General features: G+C 35.5%; 1 protein-coding gene across 8 annotated transcripts in view; it reads left to right on the top strand.

Moving 5' to 3' along the window:
- Positions 1-23267, top strand: part of Cdh18 (cadherin 18) — an 860101-nt gene that overhangs the window by 745874 nt on the left and 90960 nt on the right. For all 8 annotated transcript variants that reach the window (XM_016000295.3, XM_042261387.2, XM_016000299.3 and 5 more), the window contains one exon: positions 16681-16848. In XM_016000295.3, coding sequence (XP_015855781.1) covers positions 16681-16848 — 168 coding nt within the window. The remainder of the gene's footprint in view (positions 1-16680; positions 16849-23267) is intronic.

Below are 23267 nucleotides of genomic sequence, written 5' to 3'. Positions count from 1 at the left end.
TGAGGGAGGAGAGTCACTGTAGCATGAATCTTAAAAGTTCTTATTAATAAAATCAAACCCGGGGCCTGTTATTGGGGTGAAATGCTGGATGGTCAGAGAGACAGAACAAGCCACAGCTAACCTCACCAGGCCAACTTCTCAGCTGATCTTGTTTCCTCAGACTGGAAGCCTCTGTGTCCTTATATCTGAATGGTTATCAGCTGAACTGCTGCTCGAAAGCCTGAAGCTTAACCAGCCACATGCATAACCAGCCAAATGCTTCTAGTTTCTGGTCCTCATGCCTTATATATCTTTCTGCTTTCTGCCTCACTCCCTAGGATTAAAGGCTCACTTTCTGGGATTAAAGGTTTGAGTCACCACACTTGGCTGTATCCTTAAACACATGGATTTCTGCCTCTGGAATCCTAGGATTAAAGGCATGTGCTGCCACTGTCTATCCTTTATGTTTAATGTTGTGGCTGATCTGTCTCTGACCCCAGATAAGTTTATTAGGGTGCACAATATTTTGGGGAACATAATACCACCACAAGTCACTCTTAATCTGCAGCATGTGGCAATACCTCACCAAATACAAACCACCTAGGTGCAAATTCAAAGTAGCATATACACACAGAGATTAAAAAATAAAAGCCAGAATATATCTATTAAACTTATTGTTACATTAGGAAATGGAAAACAGAAGGTATAGAAAGCCACCATATGGAGGCTGTTTTTTGCTGTTATTGTTTATAAAATATTCCTTCTTGTAAGATATATTGTACATATAGCATGGCAAAATTGGCCATGCAGACAGCAAGTAAACAGGTAGCAGAAATGAGATATGCAAATGTTTAACTAGGTAACACTTTAAAAAAAACTTGCTAACTTTTAAATTAATATATGTTTTCTCTTGCTGGAGAATTTCTCTCCAGCTCCTGACACCAAGTCCTGCCAGTCCCAGAGCCCACTTATAAAATAAACACACAGACTCTTACATTATTTAAACTGCTTGGCAATTAGCTCATGCCTATCATTGTCTAGCTCTCACTCTTATATTTAGCCCATTTCTATTAATCTTTACTTTGCCACATGGCTCGTGGCTTACTGGTACTTTACATCTTCCTTGTTCTGGCAGCAGGTCTAGGCAGTCTCTCTTTTCTTCCTCCTCCTCTATTCTCCTCTCTTTTTGTCCCACCTATACTTCCTGCCTGGTCACTGGCCAATCAGAGCTTTATTTATATATAGCAATATCCAAAGCACTCCCCCCCTTTTTTTAAAAAAAGGAAGGTTTTTACTTTAACATAATAAAAAAACATATAACAAAATAATTATCGAGTAAGAATTATAGTTACAATATTAAAGAAGATATCTATCTTATGTTTGTGAGTTTAAGGTTTTATATCTAACTTATCTTTTATCATAACTAAGGAAAAATGTAAATATCTAGTCTTTACCCACATCAAAGACCTCAGAAGGATATAATATTACCTGAGAAATGGGAGAAGGATGTAAGCAACTTTTGGGAGTCTTGCAGGGTGGACAGAGACAGCTCACAGCCTGGACAGTCATTCAAAGTTCTCTTGTAAAGTTGGGGCATCAGTCTTCAGCCTGCCGGCCTAGAGTCTCTCATTTATTTTTTTCTGTGTCCTGTAGAATGTCTTGCATTTTCCTCTGCAAATCAGGAACCTGAAGGACCATTTTGTTAAGCAAAGTTTAGTGGTTACCTTTCTATGGGTCATGTATGTCCAGTTGATCAAGCAGTCCAGGCAAGAACAGTTTCTTGTCCAAATGGCTATTTTTGTCACGGTGAAGATAAACTCTATATGGAGTGTCTTTGATGCCCATACTCTTCTTTGAAGTAAATCGGTGATGTCAGGAGCAGACATGTCTCATTGTCCAGAAGATCTAAATTTTTTAAACAGTTTAAATACCATATTCTGTAGGTTTTGAAATGTTTGAAGACTACCTATGTATCTGAAATATATCTATGTATACCTAGAAGACTTAAGTAACATGGCTACAAATATGATTATCATAGATGACTAATTATTAATCTATTTTTTAATTATCCATTACAATCTTAAATGAGTTACATAAACATAATACCTCAAACATGAATAGAAATATATATACAGTATAACAAAATTAAGTTTAAATTTGTATCAATAAACTAAAATCTATAGCAATGTAAAACATTTTAAACAAGTTGTTACTCTTTAAAAGTAGTTTCATTAATCTACCCTTTCATCCTATCATATCTGAACTATCCCTTTTTTTTCTTTAGAAAGAGATTGTATTTATAATCAACCTGTTTTAAATAAAAATATTGGTTTTTCTCTGTCCCACATCAGAGGGCTCTTCTGATTTGGGACACAAGAATCTTTTAACCATTTTATTTTAGGAATATCTCCGGATTTAGAGAGGGAGTGAGCCCATTCCATCTCCAAAGCCAGCTTGGTATATTTGGGAATTTGGGCGTAGATTCTCTTATTACTTTTTGCTGGAGGGGGGTGTTGTATCTAATGGGAACACAAAGAAAATTTTTGGATTATGGAGTAGTCCATGAGGGTGTATCATCTGAGCCAGTTGCCTGAAACCATTTTGGATGTTGGATCATCTGGGCCATGGTGTCATTGGAGACCTTTCAGGGGGTCTTGGCTGGTCAAACTTGACGTATCTTTTTTTTTTTTTTTTTTTTGGTTTTTTCGAGACGGGGTTTCTCTGTATAGCTTTGCGCCTTTCCTGGAGCTCACTTGGTAGCCCAGGCTGGCCTCGAACTCACAGAGATCCGCCTTGCTCTGCCTCCCAAGTGCTGGGATTAAAGGCGTGCGCCACCACGCCCGGCTAAACCTGACGTATCTTAATCTGGAACAAATCCATAGCCTCTGGCTTTCTGTGGAAGCAAAAGCAAAACCTCTTTTTCAAAGTAACATATCCTTATATCCAATTTTGAAGTCAAGGTACCTTTAAAATTTACATTTTGGCATAACTGAACAGTTTTTACAATCAAATGTTTTTCTTCAGTTACGAATATCAAGGACAACATAATCCAGATTTTCTGTGTGATAGCCATCTTTACGTGGCTTATTACCTTTACTTTTTTTTTAAAGACTTTATTTTTAAAAACTATTTGTTTATATAACGGTCTTATTGTGAACCTATTGATTTAAACTGTAGCCTTCTAAGCCTGAAACAGCACTGTGGCTGCTGGCCCTGCCCACTTTAGCTTTTTAACATGGTGGTGGTGCCTTTTCCACCAGCTCTGGGAGTCATCAAGTCTCAGAAATAGTGGGTCTATGCTTCTATCAAGGCAGCGTGTAGCCCAGAAACCTCTCTCTCTCTCTCTCTCTCTCTCTCTCTCTCTCTCTCTCTCTCTCTCTCTCTCTCTCTCTCTCTCTTCCATATAGCTTAATGTGTCAGTGGCAGACACCTCATTCCCGCCATACTGCTGGTCAAACATGCAAGCCAGGAAACTGCCAGTAGTTCAAACCCACATTTTGCGGTTGTCTAGCTGCCTGTATGAGACATGAAGCAGGAACCTGGTTTTGGTTCTGTTTAGAATTGGTTATTAAATATTCTCAGGTTTAAGGTGGAAACTTGAGTGGTTGGGCGCCTCCAGAAAACACCGCTGGACTTTGATACACCTTTCCCAGACCCCACGATCTACCTTTCACTTTTTTGTAAGTTACCCACTAAATAAATCTTCCTTTTAACTACCTGGAGTGGCCATAATAATTTCACCAATAGTTTTCCTTTTAGCTATATTAATCTACATTTCTGGAATGTCCTGCCCATTTTTCCAATTGTCTAAAAACAAACTATGCAAGGCTAGGGATCCTCCAAATTTAGTTGGGGGAAATTAGGCATAATGACTTCTTATTGCATATTCTGAATTGACTTACTTACATAAAAGATGGTTAAGCTAATTTATACATTCAGTATGTATATATATGTAATGTTAAATCCAGTCAAAACGAATAATTTTGTTTCATATTTATTAAGATCAGACAGATCAATTTTTATTTCATGAACTTTTCTTAAAATCTAACTTTTGTAGCCTTTATGAAAGAATGAATACTCATCAAGAGTGATTTTGACTATTTATCACAATGGGCATATTCTTTGGTGTTACAGGGGTGAGATCAGCTTCATGTTTCTCTTTGAAATTGTAATTATTATCTTCATTTGTCAATCCAAGACCTTTCTGGAGAGTGTGCCATGTGTTCAAATACTCTTCATTCTTTTTGACAGATACCAGTCAAGTACAGCCAGGTCAAAATAGTCAGGAGCTAACACTCTTCAGTGATCTTCAGATGGTACTTCTAGTTTTGTAGAGAGACTCCCCACTGACCTGGACCCTTAAGTCAAATCCTGGAGTGCCATTAATATCATGCCCTTTTCTCATAGTCCACTTGTAATCAGACATCTTGCCCAGTCTACTTGTCCTTAAAGATTCACTTCAAAATGCCTCACATAACATTGCTTTCACCTCATATTCACTGTTCAAATTTAGGTCAGTCTGCCACACTTTCCATTATTATGCCTGTGCCTTCAATTCATTCCGCAGCCTGTTCTGGCTGGATCATACTTGACTTAGCATTTGACACACTTGAATGGTTCCTATTCTCTGAAAACTTCTTTGCTTCCAGCATGCCACACCTCCTTGTTTTTTATCTTTTGTCCCTGTTCTTTGGTGTGCATTTTTGTCTTTCTTTTGTGCCAGGATTTAATATCTGAGCATCTTGATATAATTCTTCCTTTACGAATGTCATCAGGTTAAACGTTTAAATCTTGTATTTATGATAGGTTTAAAGTGCTGTTTTAGTGATCCTCTGATATACTATAAAAGCTCACAGAATATCTCTTCTGAGTTACTAAGATGACTGTAACACAATACGATCAAACCTGACTTTGCAGCATCACACACACACACAGACACACACACAGTCAAGAACTGCTATATAAAATATCCCCACAAATACTGCTTACAATCTTCACTAAGTCCAAACACTGTAAATCATCCTTTATCCCATTTCTTTCCTTTCATACCACCGAGCTGTTCCATCAGCAAAGGTTCAGCATCTGACACTGCTCTGCATTTCCATTTATTTACCTTCATTGTAATCATCTCTGAACTTGTTTCCTGATTTCTGCCTTGTTCTACACTATCTAGTCCCTGCATAACATCCAAATCAATTGTGCTAAAATATAAGATTATGCTGTTTCCTTGCATAAATATGTTGATGACTTTCCATCTTACTTGCAGACAAACTCAAAAGTCTTATAGTTTACAGGCTCATATCTCCTGAGCTGATTCATTATTTTCAGTCCAATCAGCATTTCCTTTATGTTTTAAATAAGATGACCTCCTTGATTTTTCTCAGAATGAAAAATGCCACCTGATTTGTGTAGTGAATGAGTTCTTTCACATAAAACTCGTTTTCTCACTTCTTTCTAATGTCTTTGTCATGGGCAATAAGACGGATTCCTATTTAAGAAACAGAAATTCATGTTCATATATTTACTCGTACACACATACATATATTACTGAAAAATGTTGTGTAGCACAAAATATGCAAATTATCCTAAAATATGAAGTCATTTGATTTTGTCAACATACTTGGCTTGATTTTTGTCATGGTTTAGCATTCATATCTAATACTTTTTCTGCAAATAGTACTGATGATCTCATGGTTTAAATAAACTTTGATTATTAGCTGACAAATGTGGTGATATATTGTGGATGCCAATATACTGTGTACCATAATAAAATTATCTGGGGATCAGAGGACACAGCCAGCAACTAGATTAGACATAGAGGCCAGACAGTGGTGGCACACACCCTTAATCCTATCACTCAGGAGGCAGGGGACCATCTGGATCTCTTTGAGTTAAAGGCCACACTGAGAACAGAGCCAGGCAGTGGTGGCACATGCCTTTAATCACAACACTTGAGATCTCATGCCTTTGCTTGGAAAGCAACTTGCCTTTAATCCCAGGAAGTGACATGGCTGAGTGAAGAACGGTATATAAGGCGTAAGGAGACAGGAACTAAGCAGCAGTTCAACTGAGACCCTCAGGGGTGAGGACTCAGAGGCTTTCAAACTGAGGATTAGTTGAAACAGGATTGGCTAAGGAGTTGGCGAGGTGAGGTTGGCTGAAGCTTGTTTTGTTTCTCCGATCTTTCAGCTTTCACCACATTATCTGGATCCAGATTTTTTTGTTGTTGTTGTTAATTAATAAGACCGTTTGTACAATAATATCTTTGAGAGAACAGATAATGTAAGAGCTCAGTAATACTACTAGGTAAAGTCAAATATCACATATAAGTTTTTAAGACATAATAATTTCCTATAAGGTCATATAATTTACCTGTTATCAGTGCCTAAGTTCTCGAATGTTTTAGAAGTAGAACATGTAAGTCAACAGATAAGTGCAGCATTCTGAACATTTTACCCGTTTACCATACTTATAACTGTGAGCACAAACCCAGTGCTTTTATTTCCCCTCAATATTTGATACCAGTCCATTTGCTATGTTCAGTGTTTTTTTTTTATTATTTTTTAATTTTATAATTAATTTATTTAATTTTACATATCAACCATGGATTCCCCTGTCCTCCCTCCTCCCACCCTCCCCTCCCCTCTGCACTCCCCCCAATCCACCCCCATTCCCACCTTCTCCAGCGCAAGGACACCCCTGGGGATTCAGCTCAGTCTGGTAGATTCAGTCCAGGCAGGTCCAGTCCCCTCCTCCCTTCACCGAGGCTGAGCAAAGTGTCCCAGCATAGACCCCAGGCTCCAAAAAGCTAGTTCATGTACTAAGGACAGGTCCCAGTCCCACTGCCTGGGAAACAGTTCAAGCTAATTAACTGTCTCACTTATCCAGAGGGCTTGATCCAGTTCCATGGGGGCTCCTCAGCTATTGGTTCATAGTTCATGTGTTTCCACTAGTTTGGCTGTTTGTTCCTGTGCTTTTTCCAATCATGGTCTCAACATCTCTCGCTCATACAATTCCTCCTCTCTCTCGCCGATTGGACTCCTGGAGCTCCACCTGGGGCCTGGCTGTGGGTCTCTGCATCCACTTCCATCAGTCATTGGATGAGAGTTCTATCACAAAAGTAAGGGTGTTTGGCCTTCCGATCATCAGAGTAGGTCAGTTCGGGCTTTCTCTCGACCATTGCCAGTAGTCTGTCATGGAGTTATCTTTGTGGATTTTTCTGGACCTCTCTAGCCCTTTGCTTCTTCCTATTCCCATGGGGTCTTCATTTATCATGGTATCTCTTTCCTTGTTTTCCCTTTCTGTTCTTAATTACATTTCCTAAAGTTTTTACCATCATGAGTGTAAGTTTCATGTGAAGAGTGCTTTTTGTAAGACTCAAGTATAGCATGTGGATTCCATTGTGTGCTATAATCAATAAAGTCATGGGCCAGAGGAACCCAAGGCTGTTCTGAACCATTGTACTCCTACACAGTGTTTACTTTTAGAGAGCACACATGCACAAATGTCATTTTCCATTTCCAGATTTTCCAGGTATTGTTTCCTTTTCCAAATCTGGATTGTTCACCTGGTATTGTCTTCTTTGAGTGCGTTTGTCTGTTTTGAAAAGTATTCCTTTTTGGGGGTAAGATTATAATATAATTACAGCATTTTCCCCTTCCTCACTTCCAAATTTCCCATACACCCCTCCTTTTTCTCTTTCAAACTAATGACGACTTTTTCATTAATTACTGTTACACATATCTGTATACATGTGTGCATATGATGTAATTATCATCTCAAAAATAAAACATATAAAATCACATCTGTCTCATCAGGATGCACAAATGTGGAAGTAAAACAAAGGTGACTTTGCAGTACAATCTCTATGTAGTTATCAGAAATAACTTGCCGTGATTTGTTTAGAAAATCTATCAGAGTCCTGAATATATGAATGGGTTTTGTATCACCAGGTCTGAAAATTATACATTTTAAAATAGGAAGTTAAAAATGCTATCATAACACCGCATCAGCATGTAGCAAATAAAGAGAATCAAGCATGCATTGAGGCCCTAACACATAATATAGTTCAGTGTTTCATATTTGGTATGAACACAGATAATCTTTGGTGGTTTCCTTGGTTAACTGACAATGCCTAGGAGCTTTGATGGTGTAGACTGAGCACAGATGCTGAATTTATTTATTTTATTTATGAAATATTTACTTTTTATAATAGGAGAGCTAACATGTTTTCTTAATCAGACCTAACTGTCTTTGGACAATTTTCTCATTTCCAGGTCTGGCATTCCCTTTATTCTAAAAATTGCAGTAATTCTGGCCCTTGCTGTGCTGGGATATGACAGTAGTTTCACTGCAAAATTACCATAAACACTTCTGTCACCATCACTCTCAAACTCAGGGTTGAGACCTGCCATCCTGTTTCAGAAGGCCAGGTTCAATTTCTTTTCTACTGACTAGATCAATCTCAATACATTTTTGCTCAATGAGTAATAGCGTTAAGTGAAAGTATGGTTTCCTTTTAAATTTGTAATGTCTTATGTGATATTTTATGGATTCTTTCTTCATTAATTAAATTGATGCTACAAAAGAAAAAAAAAGGCAAAATACTTCCCATTATCCTCTGGAATCAGTCTGTCATGTACGCTAATGTCACTTTAAATGCATCTGTGTCTCTGTGCAGCAGGAGCTGTGAAAAATGGCTAGCAGCTTGTGGTTTATACAACCTTGACATTCACATGAACATCTTTAGTTTGTGTGTGTGTGTATGTGTATGCATTCATATATATATGTGTATACATATATTTTATGTAAATAGTTTTGCATGCACGCATGCGTGCATACGTGTGTGTGTGTGTGTAAATTCATTTATTCTGCTTCTCACTTATCTACTTGCTCTGTTCAAACCACACTTCCAAATCCTTAGTACTTGACATTCTCTTCCACAAGAGGGTACTTCCACAAGAGGGTGTCACCTCATACATCTCTTAGTGGAGACCAGAATTTAAGGCATCCCAAATGAATTGTCAAAACAGTAAGGGAAAATTAGAATATATAGATGTATACAAACTTAAATAGCAATGAAATAACCAGTACAAGGATTATTGCAAACTCCTAAATCACAATTATAATAAAAAAAATCAAGCTGTACATTTAATATTAAATGAAACATCTAAATGTACCTAAACCTACAAAAGTTTATGTTATTGTAAAAAATTCTAGAATTAAAATAAACACACACACACATACACACACACACATACCCACACACACACACACACACACATATATATATATATATATATATATATATATATATATATATATACATACACACACACCTATCTTGTTAATTCTGATTATGTTACTCAATTTTGCTCATCTACAACAATCACTGGATTATCTTTCCCCCAAAATTTATGTCTGTCATCTATCTTCCTATATCCTAATACAGGAAGTTTAAAGACAATGTCTGTTTAATTTTATTATGATTATAATTGATCATTGTAGTCTTGATTACTAACTTGATTGAACTGAGAGATGACTAGGAGATAGTAGAGCCCACTCTGGGGTACATTTCTTAGGGAATTTCCTAAGAGAACGCATAACAAGAGGAAAATCCACCCTGAAGGTGCATGGCACCTTGATGTCATCTTGAGACTCAGAGAAATTAAGGGGAACCAAAGAAAATGCCAATTTGTAGAGATTTTTGTTTGTTTTTTAGTTAATTGGCTTTTTGTTTTGTTTTCTTTTGCTTTGCTTTTCATGTGTGTATATGTGTGTCTGAGTCACACACACACAGACATACACAGAGGAGGAGGGAGAGAGGGAGGTGGGGAAGGATGGAAAGGGGGGGGAAGGAGGGAAGGAGGGAGGGAGACAGAGAGAGAGGAGAGGGAATAGACAGAAATTCTCACACATGCAGAGGGGTATGAGTACCTATATTTGATCACATGAAGGACAGTGGAGGACATCATGTATAAGTTCTTGTGTCTACTGAAAGGTGTATGATAAGATCATCCAAGTAGTATCTTCTTGTGGAAAACAGTGTTAAGCATTCAAAACTTGGAAGTACGGTTAGAACACAGTAAGTAGGCCAGGACTCTTATTTCTCTCCATCTTACTGTTTGAGAGAGGGTCTTTCTCAAGCTGAAGATCCTGTTTCATCTAAGCAAGTTGCTCAGCAGGCTCCCAAGATCTGCCTGTCTCCACTTCTCAACCACTGGGTTACCATCATGTATAGCCATGCTGGGTTCTGTATGTATAGTCCAGAGATTTTGCCTCATGTTTTCCTACTTTGAAAACAATGACTAATAACCACAGAATCATCTCCCCAACAACAATTTGAAACTTCTAATACCAATTTTACTTTATGTTGAAATACATAAACACAATATTATACTTATTGATAGGGTGCCATAACATTACCAATATGCACATTGTATAATAATTAGATTGGATGAGGCATTTGTGTTACCTCAGATGTCTATAGTTTTGGTGGATGAGGAAGGTCTTATTTTTTCTCTTGGCTTTTTCAAATTGAAATTTATTGCTAGTTTTTTTTTCATTATCACCTATAATAGTACCTTACTGAATCATGACTTACTAAGATTTGCAGTTTTTCTCATCCCTTTACTCTCACATAAATTCCTGGAACTGTATAATCACTATTGTATTCTTAATTTCACATGTGTATATGAGTGTGGGGGAGAGTATAGTATTTGGGATTGAACTCAGGTTTCCCTGCATAGAAAGAAGGTGCTACAACAGCCCCCATCTCCAGGCCTCAATAGAATATTTCATATTTGACTGAAATCATACAGCAGTTCTCTTCATGTGTCTATATTTTGGGGAATTGTAATATTATTGTGACTTTGAATTACTTTGCTATGATGAAATCTCATACTGATCATTTCTTATATCTATTTAAGTCTTCTTTCAAGAAAATCAAAGGTGCATTTTACTGTAATATAATATAGTCATTTGTTTTTTAACCATGGAATGCTTATTTGCATAATTGTCATATATTGTTTCTGAGACATAATTTATAAATATTTACCCTGTCTCTATATCATTTCTATACTCTGTTGTCTAACTTAATATAAATGTTTTGTGGGTATTTGTTTCGATTTTCTGTAATTTGAAGGTCTTTTCTAGATTATTGTGTCTTATTCTAATATCCCAAAGTGTTCCCTCTGTATTTTTCTAACACAATCAAATGTCAGGCTCTGATTTTTTCTTTAATCCTATAAAAATATTTAGATTCACACATGCTCAAATGCTTGGGTTTCTTCTTTTGCTCAGTAGCTCATTAATTCTGGCAAAGTCTAATATGCTGAAGAAAATGTGTTAGATTCCTAGCAACCAAACAAAAGGGAATGTATCTAGTTTACACATGAAAAAAAATATACAAGTTCTTGCTCTAAATGCTTTGTGAACCTGAGAAGCTACTATGTAAATTTGATTATGTATGTGTATTTTATTATTCTTGTCTATTTGCTATATTTATTTTGTAATTTTCTGTGGTGATAGCTAATGAGCCAAATTTGGAGATATTTTCTTATTTACTGGTTAAAAATGTAAGAAAACACTTTGGAGAAATGTTGTTATATGAATATGATTAGTTAAGGAGCAAAATCTTATGGTCAACCAACGATTGGGACTCAAGAAATAATGTTAATAACCACAGATGAGGCTTCAAAATTGAGAAGTTATATTCAGTTGAGAATAATTCCCAGTTACAAGTGGCTACCTACCAAGGTGATTGGAAAACACAAGTGCCAACCTCAGAATGCAATGGGCAACAATAAAGAAGCTGCGATAATTTACTAGGAGTACAAGGAACAAAATGAAATGATATTCAGCCAATCATATCCTGTTGAGTTAACCCAGAATCTTTTATAGGGTTTCTCTGTGTAGCTTTGCGCCTTTCCTGGTAGTCCAGGCTGGCCTCGAACTCACAGAGATCAGCCTGGCTCTGCCTCCCAAGTACTGGGATTAAAGGTGTGCACCACCACCACCTGGCACCCAGAATCTTAATAGAAGAAAAGGCAATGATTCCCGTTAAAGTTGTGTAAAAACATTGTTAGAAAAAAATATCAGAAATTCAGAATGGGACACAGCCAGTCACCTACCACATACTTAAATTAACTTTTTTTCTTTATTGGCAACATGTGCGCATACAGTAACACAATAAATAAGAGATGCTTTGTAACTTTTTAAAAAATCTACTAATGAAAATCCTATATGGTATAACCATATTGATTTTACTTTTTCAAAAAGTACTTATGCTGTAATCACTGGGATGTAGATTCACAGACAAATGCCAGAAACAGAAAACATGCCAAACAACAGTTATTACATAATTATGCATATATTATGTAAATAAGTTGTATTAATCAGATTTATTTGTGCGACCAAATTAATAGAGACTATTAAAGGAAAGGCCTCATTTCAGCTTGAGGTTTCAGATATTTCCATCTAGGAATATGTAGGTGAGCTGTTTTGGGACAGAGGTTAGGGAGAACACTGTGGCCTCAGGAGCATGTGTCAGAGGAGGCTGCTAATCTTACAGAAGAGAGGATGCAAACCGAAAGAAAGATAGGTTCCAAAGATAAGATAGTGTTTTCAAAGCCACAAGTACATCCCTAATTTTTTTGTTCTGATTAAGCTCCCTAAGTCCATAGTTTAACTAATCTCTATAGTTTGTTTGAATGTTGATATTATCAATGGGTTAAAGTCACAAATTAAATCAGAACTGCCACTATCCAATGTTCTGTGATACTATCTCCCCCCACACAGAGGACTACATTAGTAATTGCCTATGTATGTCTCCACTCAGTCAACTTGAGAATGAACATTAACTGTAACAAATAATTTATCCCAACATTGTACATAGCCCTAGCTGTCACAGTTTTGAAAAAAATGTACATTATCATATATGCATATGTTCATATTCATGCTCCTCTATTAAGCGATTGGAATGAATAGATGCCTTCACACTGAACTATTTTTGTTTTAAGAAAAAAATTCTCCTTAATGAGTTTGCTATTATATGTAGTAAGCTGGTGGAAGATGGGTAGGAAATCCATTCAGCCATGTAGATGAATGAAAGTGTCTGTGTCCATGTGTGTGTGTTTATTTGAAAACTATTTTATTCTTTAAAAATTAAAAAAAAATGTCTGTTACATCAAGCATTGATATGGGAGGAAGATGGTAAATTTAGCACTTTTTATTTATTTCTACATGACAATACTGAAAAGTTAAAACACTTTGTATTTCTAAAATTTTACTAAAATACCAATTTTGGAAGATTTATTATACTGGAATATTTGACATATTTTTAAATGAGTTAATCTCTCCATGAATGCCATCCACCTGATTGTCTTACTATGGTAGTAAAATCGATCACTACACAGATGGGCATCCTGAAATTTTGACTTTCCATGTAAAATTTAAAATTTGCCTCTCAGATTCTTAAAATGATTTTGGAGTTTAGAATTGCATTTCATTGCATACATAGATCTAATTATGAAGAGCTGTCATTTTGTCATATTGGATTAGAAAGAGAATATTAAAGAACTAACTCTGCCTAACTTGAAGACTAAATGTGAAGCTAACAACGAGAAACTAATATTTGTTTCATGAAAGAGAGACAAAGAGATGTTGTGTGGTATAAATAGTGATAGCATAGAAAGATACATAAGATATAACCAGTTGACTGTGGCAGAAATGTAAAAGACACAAAAAATAGTACTGATTGTGGATCCTAAAAATATGCACTGATATAGAAATATTATAATTAACTGCATTTCCACAATGTAATAGCAAACACAGAAAAATAAATTATGAAAACAAAAATTAAAGAGCAAAAGTCCTTATGCATTATACATAAAAATGAGCTCAAGTAGAACATAGTCTTAACTTAAAACTGAGAGTTTTCTAAAAGTCAGGATACTCATCTGGTTGTCTTTGGACATGATGGTGAATTTTTAGATACAATATCAAACACATGATCTCTGAAAGAAATAAACTGTACAATATTAAGTTTCCTTGGTCATGGAGTTTTGTCTTGAAGAAAAATAAAAAAGTCTGAAGTTGGTACCAAGGAGTTGGCTATTGCTATGACAGGCCTGACCAAGCAGCCTTTTAGAGTAAGGAAAAGACTTCAGGATTCTGTACTAGGATTCTGCAAGTGGGACTCACTGTGTCTTACTAGTTGGATCCTCAATTACTAAGAGCCATGTGGACCATGGACACCCAGCTCAAAATGCACCACAAAGGAATGGTGTTAATAACTGATTAGAGACCACTCATATGATATTTTGGCAATGACTGTGACTGCTTTCCATGCATGTGTTAAAAATTTGCCCAAGGCTAAATTAAAGAGTTTTGGACCAATTTAGTTGGTAGTGGAGATTTTAAGAGAGCCTAATATTGACTCTATCATGAAGCTATTAGTGATCAATCTCATGCAGGTCTACAATGAAAAAGAATAAAGGGGGCAAAAAGAATTACAAAATGTATAATTTGAGGAGAAGTAAGGAATACCAGGGAATTTAATGTTGGAGCCAACATTTGAACTGAAATAGATAAAAAGAAATGAAATAAAGGTTGTAGTACCCTCATGGTGAGACCCCTACCCAGCTAGTCTGGAAACTTGTGAAAGGAAAATAGTTCTAATTCTGTTCCTAAAATGAAGCAACAAAGAAAAACTTATGCAAATGTAATTCAAGGACAACCAAGTTCCATCCCAAGCAGGCAGTTTAATTTGTTAACATTAGTCATGTGCATCTGGCTTAAGAATCATGAAGGATACAAGAGTATGGGGGTTATGGGATCTTCCTCTATGGCTAAGAAAGGCTGCTGAATCCAGACATGTGGCAGAGTGTTCTTTGCATGGAGGCCTAAAAAAGCCATTGCAGGAAGCAGTGAAAGTGAATCCTGGATTGCGCTGGGGAACCTAAGATGTTGGAGGTGCCAAAGGCTTGGGATGTTTCCAGGGAAGGTTCATACAGGAAGAGAATTCAGCCCAGAAGAATAGAATGTGCATCTTTGAACGGGAATAACCCCCACCCTCTGTCAAGCTCATATATTTAAATATTCATTTCTCAGTTGGCAGGAATGTTTGGAAGAATTAGGAGGTCTTTCCTTGTTTGAGGAGGTGTGTCATTAGAGCTTTGAGGTGACTCATGGTGCCTAACAGCTTATTAGCATACTGGGCCATATTAAAGAAATTTGTAGGTTTAGATGAACCTATGGGCATTGTTCCTGAAATCTCTGTGTTAATTTTATATATGCCCTGTTCTTTCTATAGTCAATTTGGATACCGTGTTTCTTTCAAGTTGGTTCTGGAAGTAGAGAGAGTGAATAAGTAGGGGCATACTGTGGCTTCAACAAATTTGCTGAGTATGAAACACTACATATTCCTCATTAGGTCCTCCTAAATGACTGACATTCAAAAACGTATACAAAAGAGAATATTGCCATTTACTGCACAATGTTTGGTTTTATCTTTAGATATTTATGTTTTATAAAATAGCAATTTAATTTTATTCTAAAGAATAACCTGTGCAACATTTTTATTTTCCTATGACATAAGTTCCATTTATGTTATATTTTTATGTTTTCCTTAATAAAATTATCTTTAGTTTTTCAAACATTAGAAATATACAGAATATCTACCACTTAAGAATATTTTATATATGTTATGCATCCATTTCCTACATTTGTAATTTGTATATGTGATGAAAAACTGTTCTTTGTAAAAAAAATGCTAGGGGAATTTGCATATGCATGAATTAGGTGGATCATTTATTATCACACTGTTAAATTTTATTTTGATAACAATCATTTTCTTCTCTGTTTACCTTCGTTAAAGTCTTTACCAAATGCCCTCAATTGTTTGTTCACCAGTTTTGAAATTGTGATACTTAACCTTTTTCCTTGTGCCTATGGCTTTCTTCTCTAAATCAGTGTAAATCCAATCAATTCAGTTGCAAAGCAGATAGACAAAAAGAAAAAAAATATCATAGCATCCTATATTGTGAACCGTGGATAAATTCAATAATTCTTTCTGCTATGACAGCCTCTCTTATTTTTATTTTTAACCTTGAATATACAAATTATTTTTCTCATGTCAAAATATTGTGTATAAAAAGCTTAGTAAATTTAGAACCAAGAAGTTGAATTCGGTAACTTCTATTAAATACATTGAAAACTAATTGAATGTATGTTTGATAGACATGGCTAGTATTTGTCTCAAGAGTCAGATGACTAAGATATATTAATGAGGATGTTTTGTAAATGTCTGAAAAGTCAAGGAAATGAGTCAATGTGTAAAGATGGCTGCTACCATGCCTAGTGACCTGAATTTGATCCCCACATCCCACATAGAAAGAAGAAAGAACATATATTCACAAGTTGTCCTGTGACTTCAACATGTATATCTTGGCTTAAAACTGCCTTGGGGAGTCACCTAACCCAGGAATCAAACAGTGAAAGATATCTTATTTTGAGACATAAAGACAGTTTATGATATGTGCATGCAAATGAATGTGCCTTTTTTTCTAAAAAAAGGTAACTCTCACTTAAAAATGTGCTATTTCAGAAGTCAATACTGACACCACCATTCCTGTTTCTCAAACATGTTACTTGTTCAGTGTAAAACTTGTACTGATTGTTTCTTAAATCTTTATATTCCAGGAGTCATTAGAACAGCTTTACATAACATGGATAGAGAAGCCAGAGAACATTACTCAGTGGTCATTCAAGCCAAAGACATGGCTGGGCAAGTTGGCGGACTTTCGGGATCCACAACTGTCAATATAACCTTGACTGATGTCAATGACAACCCACCACGGTTTCCACAGAGTATGTACCTGTTGCCTACATATTGCATTTATTATCATTCATTTATGTAAAACAAATGAATTTATTGAATATATAATGTACTGTTTTATCAAGGGAGAATATTTTAGCCTTTGTGTTTGTGTCTCTTCATTAGTGATGTGTAAAGATAGTACTTGACCTAATGCCCTCTAGTTCTAAGACACATCTGGTATTGTGTTAAGGTAAAGATTTATGTTGGCATAAGCTATACTAAAAATGATATGATCATAAAGTAATAAAATCTTACTTGTTGCAAAGGAGGTATGTATTTAGTAAACATTCATGGAAATATTCATTGTACGTTTTGATGTGTGTTTCATTCATGAAAATAATTCATATCAAGGTTATGAAATTACAATTTTAAAAATAATTCATGTTATAAACTGTACATTCTCTTACATGTGCATGTGTGCTGATGTGCACACACACACACACACACATGCCCACACAAATGTAAATGTGGTTAAAACTTAAAAATAAGGTTGTATTTCAGAATAGAATATAATGCATAAAATATAATTCATAATACAAAAGGCAATACAGAGACAGGCAGATGTTAATTCTGTGCAGTTGGAAGAATTTGGCTTTATGCAAACCTCAGAGTGTCAGTGATATGAATAAAATATAGTGGAGTGTTTCCAAAATGGCAGATACTAAAGTCAGCTTTTAATTAGATAATTGTCAGTTTCCATACCAACCCTGCATGTGTGTTGTCACAGATATCCATCCTGCAAAGGCTATTTAAAACTGTGATCCAGTACACAATACAGTGAACCAATAAAGACTCTGTAAGTCATTGTCAGATGCCCATCTCAGACTCATTTCTCCTTCTCAGTGCACACCAGCCATAGGTATGCTAGGGCAATACCTACTCCTAATATAAAATAATGCACCACAAACTTTATTTCACCTGGATATTTTATGTGCTTAAACGGTTTTATAATACCCCTGCTGGAACTTGTCTGAAATCTATTCAACAATTAACAAAACGGTGGATAGTCAACTCTTACTGAATTTCACACACTTGTCCATCTCATGTTTATTCCCAGAGCATGTATTGCCTGTACTATATAGAAGTCAAACTACTAGTTTGAGTTGTTTTGCCACAATAAATGTTCATCTTACTTACCATAATCTTTAAATTGTTGCTGAGTGAATGAATTAGTTGAATGTCAATACTCTTTCCATCAACCAATGTTTAAAATGTCATTATAAAAGTCTTATAAATGAACTTCATACTGAAATCAAAACCTCTTTAAAATATTATTCCAAAGGTCAGAATGCAACAGGATCAATTATATGGCTTTTACACTATGGAAAATTATGTTCAAAAGTAAACCATAGAGCACAATGGGTCAACATTAAAATTCGATGTACATATATTTAAAGTTCAATAAACAATTTTTAAAATACAATATACTTAAGGATCTTTTATATTAGTGTTCCCATGTAATACATATTTCTAATCATATTTTCAATAGAACATCATAGAACAAACATTACTCTGATACAAGTATCATTCTTCAGTATAAAAAGATGGAGATATAAGACATTTTTAGTGGCATCACAACAAATTTTAATACACCTCTGTTATTTGACCAGTTTTTTATCTGTTGGCAGATAAGTGCTCATATTCTCTGGCTTTGGCATTGTCCTTGGTTTAATAATATATTGAATGTTTTACATTAGAAGAGAGCACTTTAGATATTCTGAAAATATAAATGCAATGACACATTTTAAAGTGATAGACATAGTAATTCTCTTACTTGAATATTATTCAAGGTATAAATGTATTGAAACCTCCTATTGCACTAATATGTACAAATATTTGTCAATTAATGACAGAATAAAATTTTAAGTACTGAAAGAACATGACAGAATAACTGAACATAAATTTTGGTAGTTTGAAACATGAAACTTTCTGTCCTTTCTGTTACATTAGAGTACCTTTATAGCGATATATTTTTGTTCTTTAAAAATTCACTTAAGGTATTTTAAACATGGCACCCCCCATGTTTTTCCTACTACTAAATCCTCTCCATAATCTCGTGTTTTTAAGTATCGTTTTCCAAAGAAAGATTTTAATACTGAATTCCTAAATAGCCCCTAAACTCAATGTGTACATGATAGGGGCTTAGTGAACATCCATTTAAAGTAAAATTGCATTTTTCAGTTTATCCTTATTTCTGTCTCTCAAATATCTACTACACTTATAAGCCAATTAAGATTCTATAGGGGATTTAAATAATAATGAAATTTTTGCCACATATGGACAATGTAGTTTATATAGATGAATCTTGATATGATACAAATGCAGATATAATTTCATTATTTTGGCATATAACAATGTTGTTGTGAAAACATTAGTTCATAGAAAAAGGGTTATTGTAGAATATTATTTTAAGGTGTGTTACCTTTGTTTTGTTTCATTTGTTTAACTCTGTGTAGCTGTGTTACTTTGCCTGTCTCAAACACCTGACTGGTCTAATAAAGAACCGAATGGCCAATAGTGAGGCAGAAGAGGGAGAGAAGTGGGGCCGGCAGGCAGAGAGAATATACAGAAGGAGAAATCTGGGAGGAGGAAAAAAGAGATGGATGAGTGGAAAAGATCTAGTATCCAGAGAAGGAGGAGGACTCCAGGGGCCAACCAACCAGCTACCAGCAGGCCATGGAGTAGGAGTAAGATTTATAGAAGTAAGAGAATGAGAAAAGCCCAGAGGCAAAAAGTAGATGGGATAATTTGAACTTAAAAAATCTGGCTAGAAGCTAAGCTAAGCTAAGGCCAGGCATTCATAAGCAATAATAAGACTCTGTGTGTGATTTATTTAGGATCTGGGTGACCGGAACCTGTAGCATGAATCTTAAAAAGTTCTTATTAATAAGATCAAACCCAGACCAGGTATTGGGGTGAATTCTGGAAGATCAGAGAGACAGAACAAGCCACAGCTAACCTCATCTGGACAACTTCTCAGCTGGTCTTGTTTCCTCAGACTGGAGGCTTCTGTGTCCTCATCCTAATGGCTCTCAGCTGAACTGCTGCTAGAAGCCTGAAAGCTTAACCAGGCCAAATGCTTAACCAGCCAAATGCTTCTAGTTTCTGGTCTTCACGTCTTATATATCTTTCTACTTTCTGCCATCACTCCCTGGGATTAAAGGCGTGTGTCACCATGCCTGGCTGTTTCCATGTGGCCTTGAACTCATCAAGGGATTTCTGTCTCTATGTTTAATATTGTGGCTGTTCTGTCTCTGACCCCAAGTAAGTTTATTAGGGTACACAATATTTTAGGGAACACAATACCACCACAGGACCCCCCCCCCAAAAAAAAAAAAAGAGCCAAAGCCAAACAACAATACAGGGTAATTGCTTTCTTCCACTTCTTGCATTTTAGACAGACTGAAAGCAGATTGCGACCCTGTCACACTCAGAAATGTGGTTAGAAGTTTGAGATGAAGATAGTATGTCTCCAGAATCTTTTGTCGTGTCCTTTTCAAAGGATGGTTGTTGACTTTGATGAAAACTAAACATCATATTGTATGTTGACTAACTTTGGGCCACTATGATATTATCTTACAATAGAAGAATCTATTGATTTAAAGAGATACATTGTTGCCATTCAAATAGCTATTTTCATAGTGGGATATCATAATAAGCTACTTGGAAAAAAATAGACAGATAAGCAAGACTACATTTTCAAAGAGCTCTAGGATGTCCATGAATCTCTAATTGAAAGTGTATGCAGATCCTTCTCTGGTGGTGAGGTAGATCCAACATTCTGTCTCTCTTGACATGTAGGATCTTTCCTCTTTTTAGTCTATGCACTTGTGATCTCCATCTTTCTTCACAGAACTTGGAGGTGTTTCCTCTCACACCATTTCAACTGACTCTAATATCTATCTTCACAACACTCTCAATTAGGCCCTCAAATGTTTTTCTTTTCCCCTTAATCTCATATGTGTGGCAAGGTAATAGACTTCTTTTTATCATGTGCTTAGTAATCATTCTTTCATATTATAAGTAAGCCTATCTTTATTTGAAACATCTGATTGCAATATTATCCTATAATCTTTTACTTACACTGTAGACTTAACAGAATTTTCTTTTGTAATATATTCTCTTATATTTTCTGTAGTTTAATTGTGATACACATAAGCACTAACTGATTTTATATTCCCCCATGTAAACTCTTTGCAATGATATCTATTGATTGGTGAGAAAATTCTGTCACTGCCTATTCAACTTTCTCATTTCTATGACAGTCTTTATAATACTATTCCTGTCCTGTGTATACCATCAGGCTATTGTCCTTTGTTTTATAGATACATTGTTTTTTATCAGTGTTCTTTAAGTTGGATATTTTATGCTGCCTGTATTCTCTATATGAATTTATTTCTCTGCTTTTTTAATTCTCGGGTGAATTTATCTGCCACATTAACTAAGCACACATTTCAGTCAGTAGTGAAATATTCAGCTGTGTTCATACTTTCTAATGCAGAGCTTTAGTTTAAGATAAAGATCTCCACCTTCTTTATTTAAATGTAATGAGCACACTTAATTTATAACCTTTTTCTAATACTTCCAATTTAAAAGTCATTGTGTTGAACTTTTCTCCTCTTTCTAGTTCTTGAAAAAATAAAAGCAATTAGAGTTATCACTGCCTTGGGAGGGGATGTATATATTAAAGTGGTCAAGGGCTAGTGAGCTAAATACCTTTTCATTACCCACCAGGATTCTATTTCTGAAGTGTGCTTTAGAAAAGTATTACCAGCTCACAGTGGAGTCAAAGAAATCATGAGAAAAGATCGCATATGGTGCATGAAATTATGGCCCATTCAGAAACAAAAATGGGGAATAATGAGGTTGGTTTGGCTACAGTGCTAAGATTCTGGAAGCATTTGAAGACATTACAAGAAAAATGTGCTAATGTGGTACAATATAGCAAATGAATTTCAAAATGTGAAAGAGTTTTTTAACATGCTATATATAATACGATGCTTAAAGTCCCATCTAAGCTGCCTCACATCATGTCTCAGAAAGTCTGAGCTTCATCCTCAGCAAAACAAATATTTTAGTAAAAATAGTTGTGTTACTTGATGCTACTCCATTTTAGGGATCCAATTCTTATTATTTTAATCCTTTGTCTTTGTGGTATTTCTCCTTCATTTTTTTTTTCCATTTTGAAGAAAGTTTAACAACCCCAAGGGATGTTTTATTTAGTTTAATATTCTTTTATAAGTATGACTCATCGTATTCCCTTAATTAAATTCCACTTGGTAAATGCATTTTTTTATAAAAATAAAGATTATGGCAGACCTATTTCCAACAATTCTATAAGTATGATTTTCTTGAAATAGATTTTGATGTCTTATTTCACTAATCTTCACAGTATTTCAAATTGTTTCACAATCACAATGTTTGCTGTAGTGGTCTATGACCAGATATCCTGATTGTTATACTTGTAATTGTTTTGGATCACTACAATCCATATCCACACAAGATGCCACACTTACCCGATAAATACCGTGTATGTTGTGAGTGCTCAGAGATTGGTCATCTATCATATCTATCCCTCTCCTTGGACCTTTATATTTCCTGATACACGATATTGAAATTAACCAACTAATAATACTGCCATTGCTTCTGAATTCTCCAGTGAAGGAGTCAGATATCTTATATGTTGAGTTAAAAATGAGCAATTGCATTCACATAGGATGGCATGATAAACACTGAGATTAGTTGGAAGTCTGGGCCTCTAGTATTGAACAGTTAATCTGTAACTTCAAAGGATCACAATGTAAATTGAAATCCTGTTCCAATAAAATTGTGATTTATTAGAACAGGAAGAATGTTGCTGATTTGCAGAAAACCTTAATGATCTGGAAAAGAGACACAGTAACATGCACTTTTCCATTAAACTGAAGGCTAGAAAAGAGCAGGGATGATTCTGAATTCTAGGATGGTGAGAAGTCAATGAGGAAGCTGAAGAGCATAGCACCAGAGCTAGCTGTCGTTGTTTTCATGAAGTTGTAAATGCAGACACCTAATATATAAACTCAAAGTCAAGCGGAGGCATCAGGTGTTGAGGAAATTATAGCATATTACCCAAAGTTCTTACATGGTGGCTAAAGGGATACTAAGTGGATAAGAACTGTTTGCAGAGGTCATGGGTCCAGTTCTAAGGCTTACAACCATCTGTAATTCAAGATCCAAGGGTCTGAGGCTCTTTTCTGACCTCCCCAGACATCTGTACTCAGACATGGACAGACACACGCACACACACACACACACACACACACACACACACACACACACACACACACAAATTAACATAAAATTAAAATAAAAGATATTAGATAAGTAACAAAAGATGTTATTCTGAGCAACAGATTTCAAAGCAGATTAG

This window comes from Peromyscus maniculatus, chromosome 15 (genome assembly GCF_049852395.1).
Source record: "Peromyscus maniculatus bairdii isolate BWxNUB_F1_BW_parent chromosome 15, HU_Pman_BW_mat_3.1, whole genome shotgun sequence".
In the NCBI taxonomy this organism is placed as follows: Eukaryota; Metazoa; Chordata; class Mammalia; order Rodentia; family Cricetidae; genus Peromyscus; species Peromyscus maniculatus.
The sequence above is the reverse complement of the archived record's forward strand: the minus strand, read 5'-3'. Positions and strand labels throughout refer to the sequence as shown.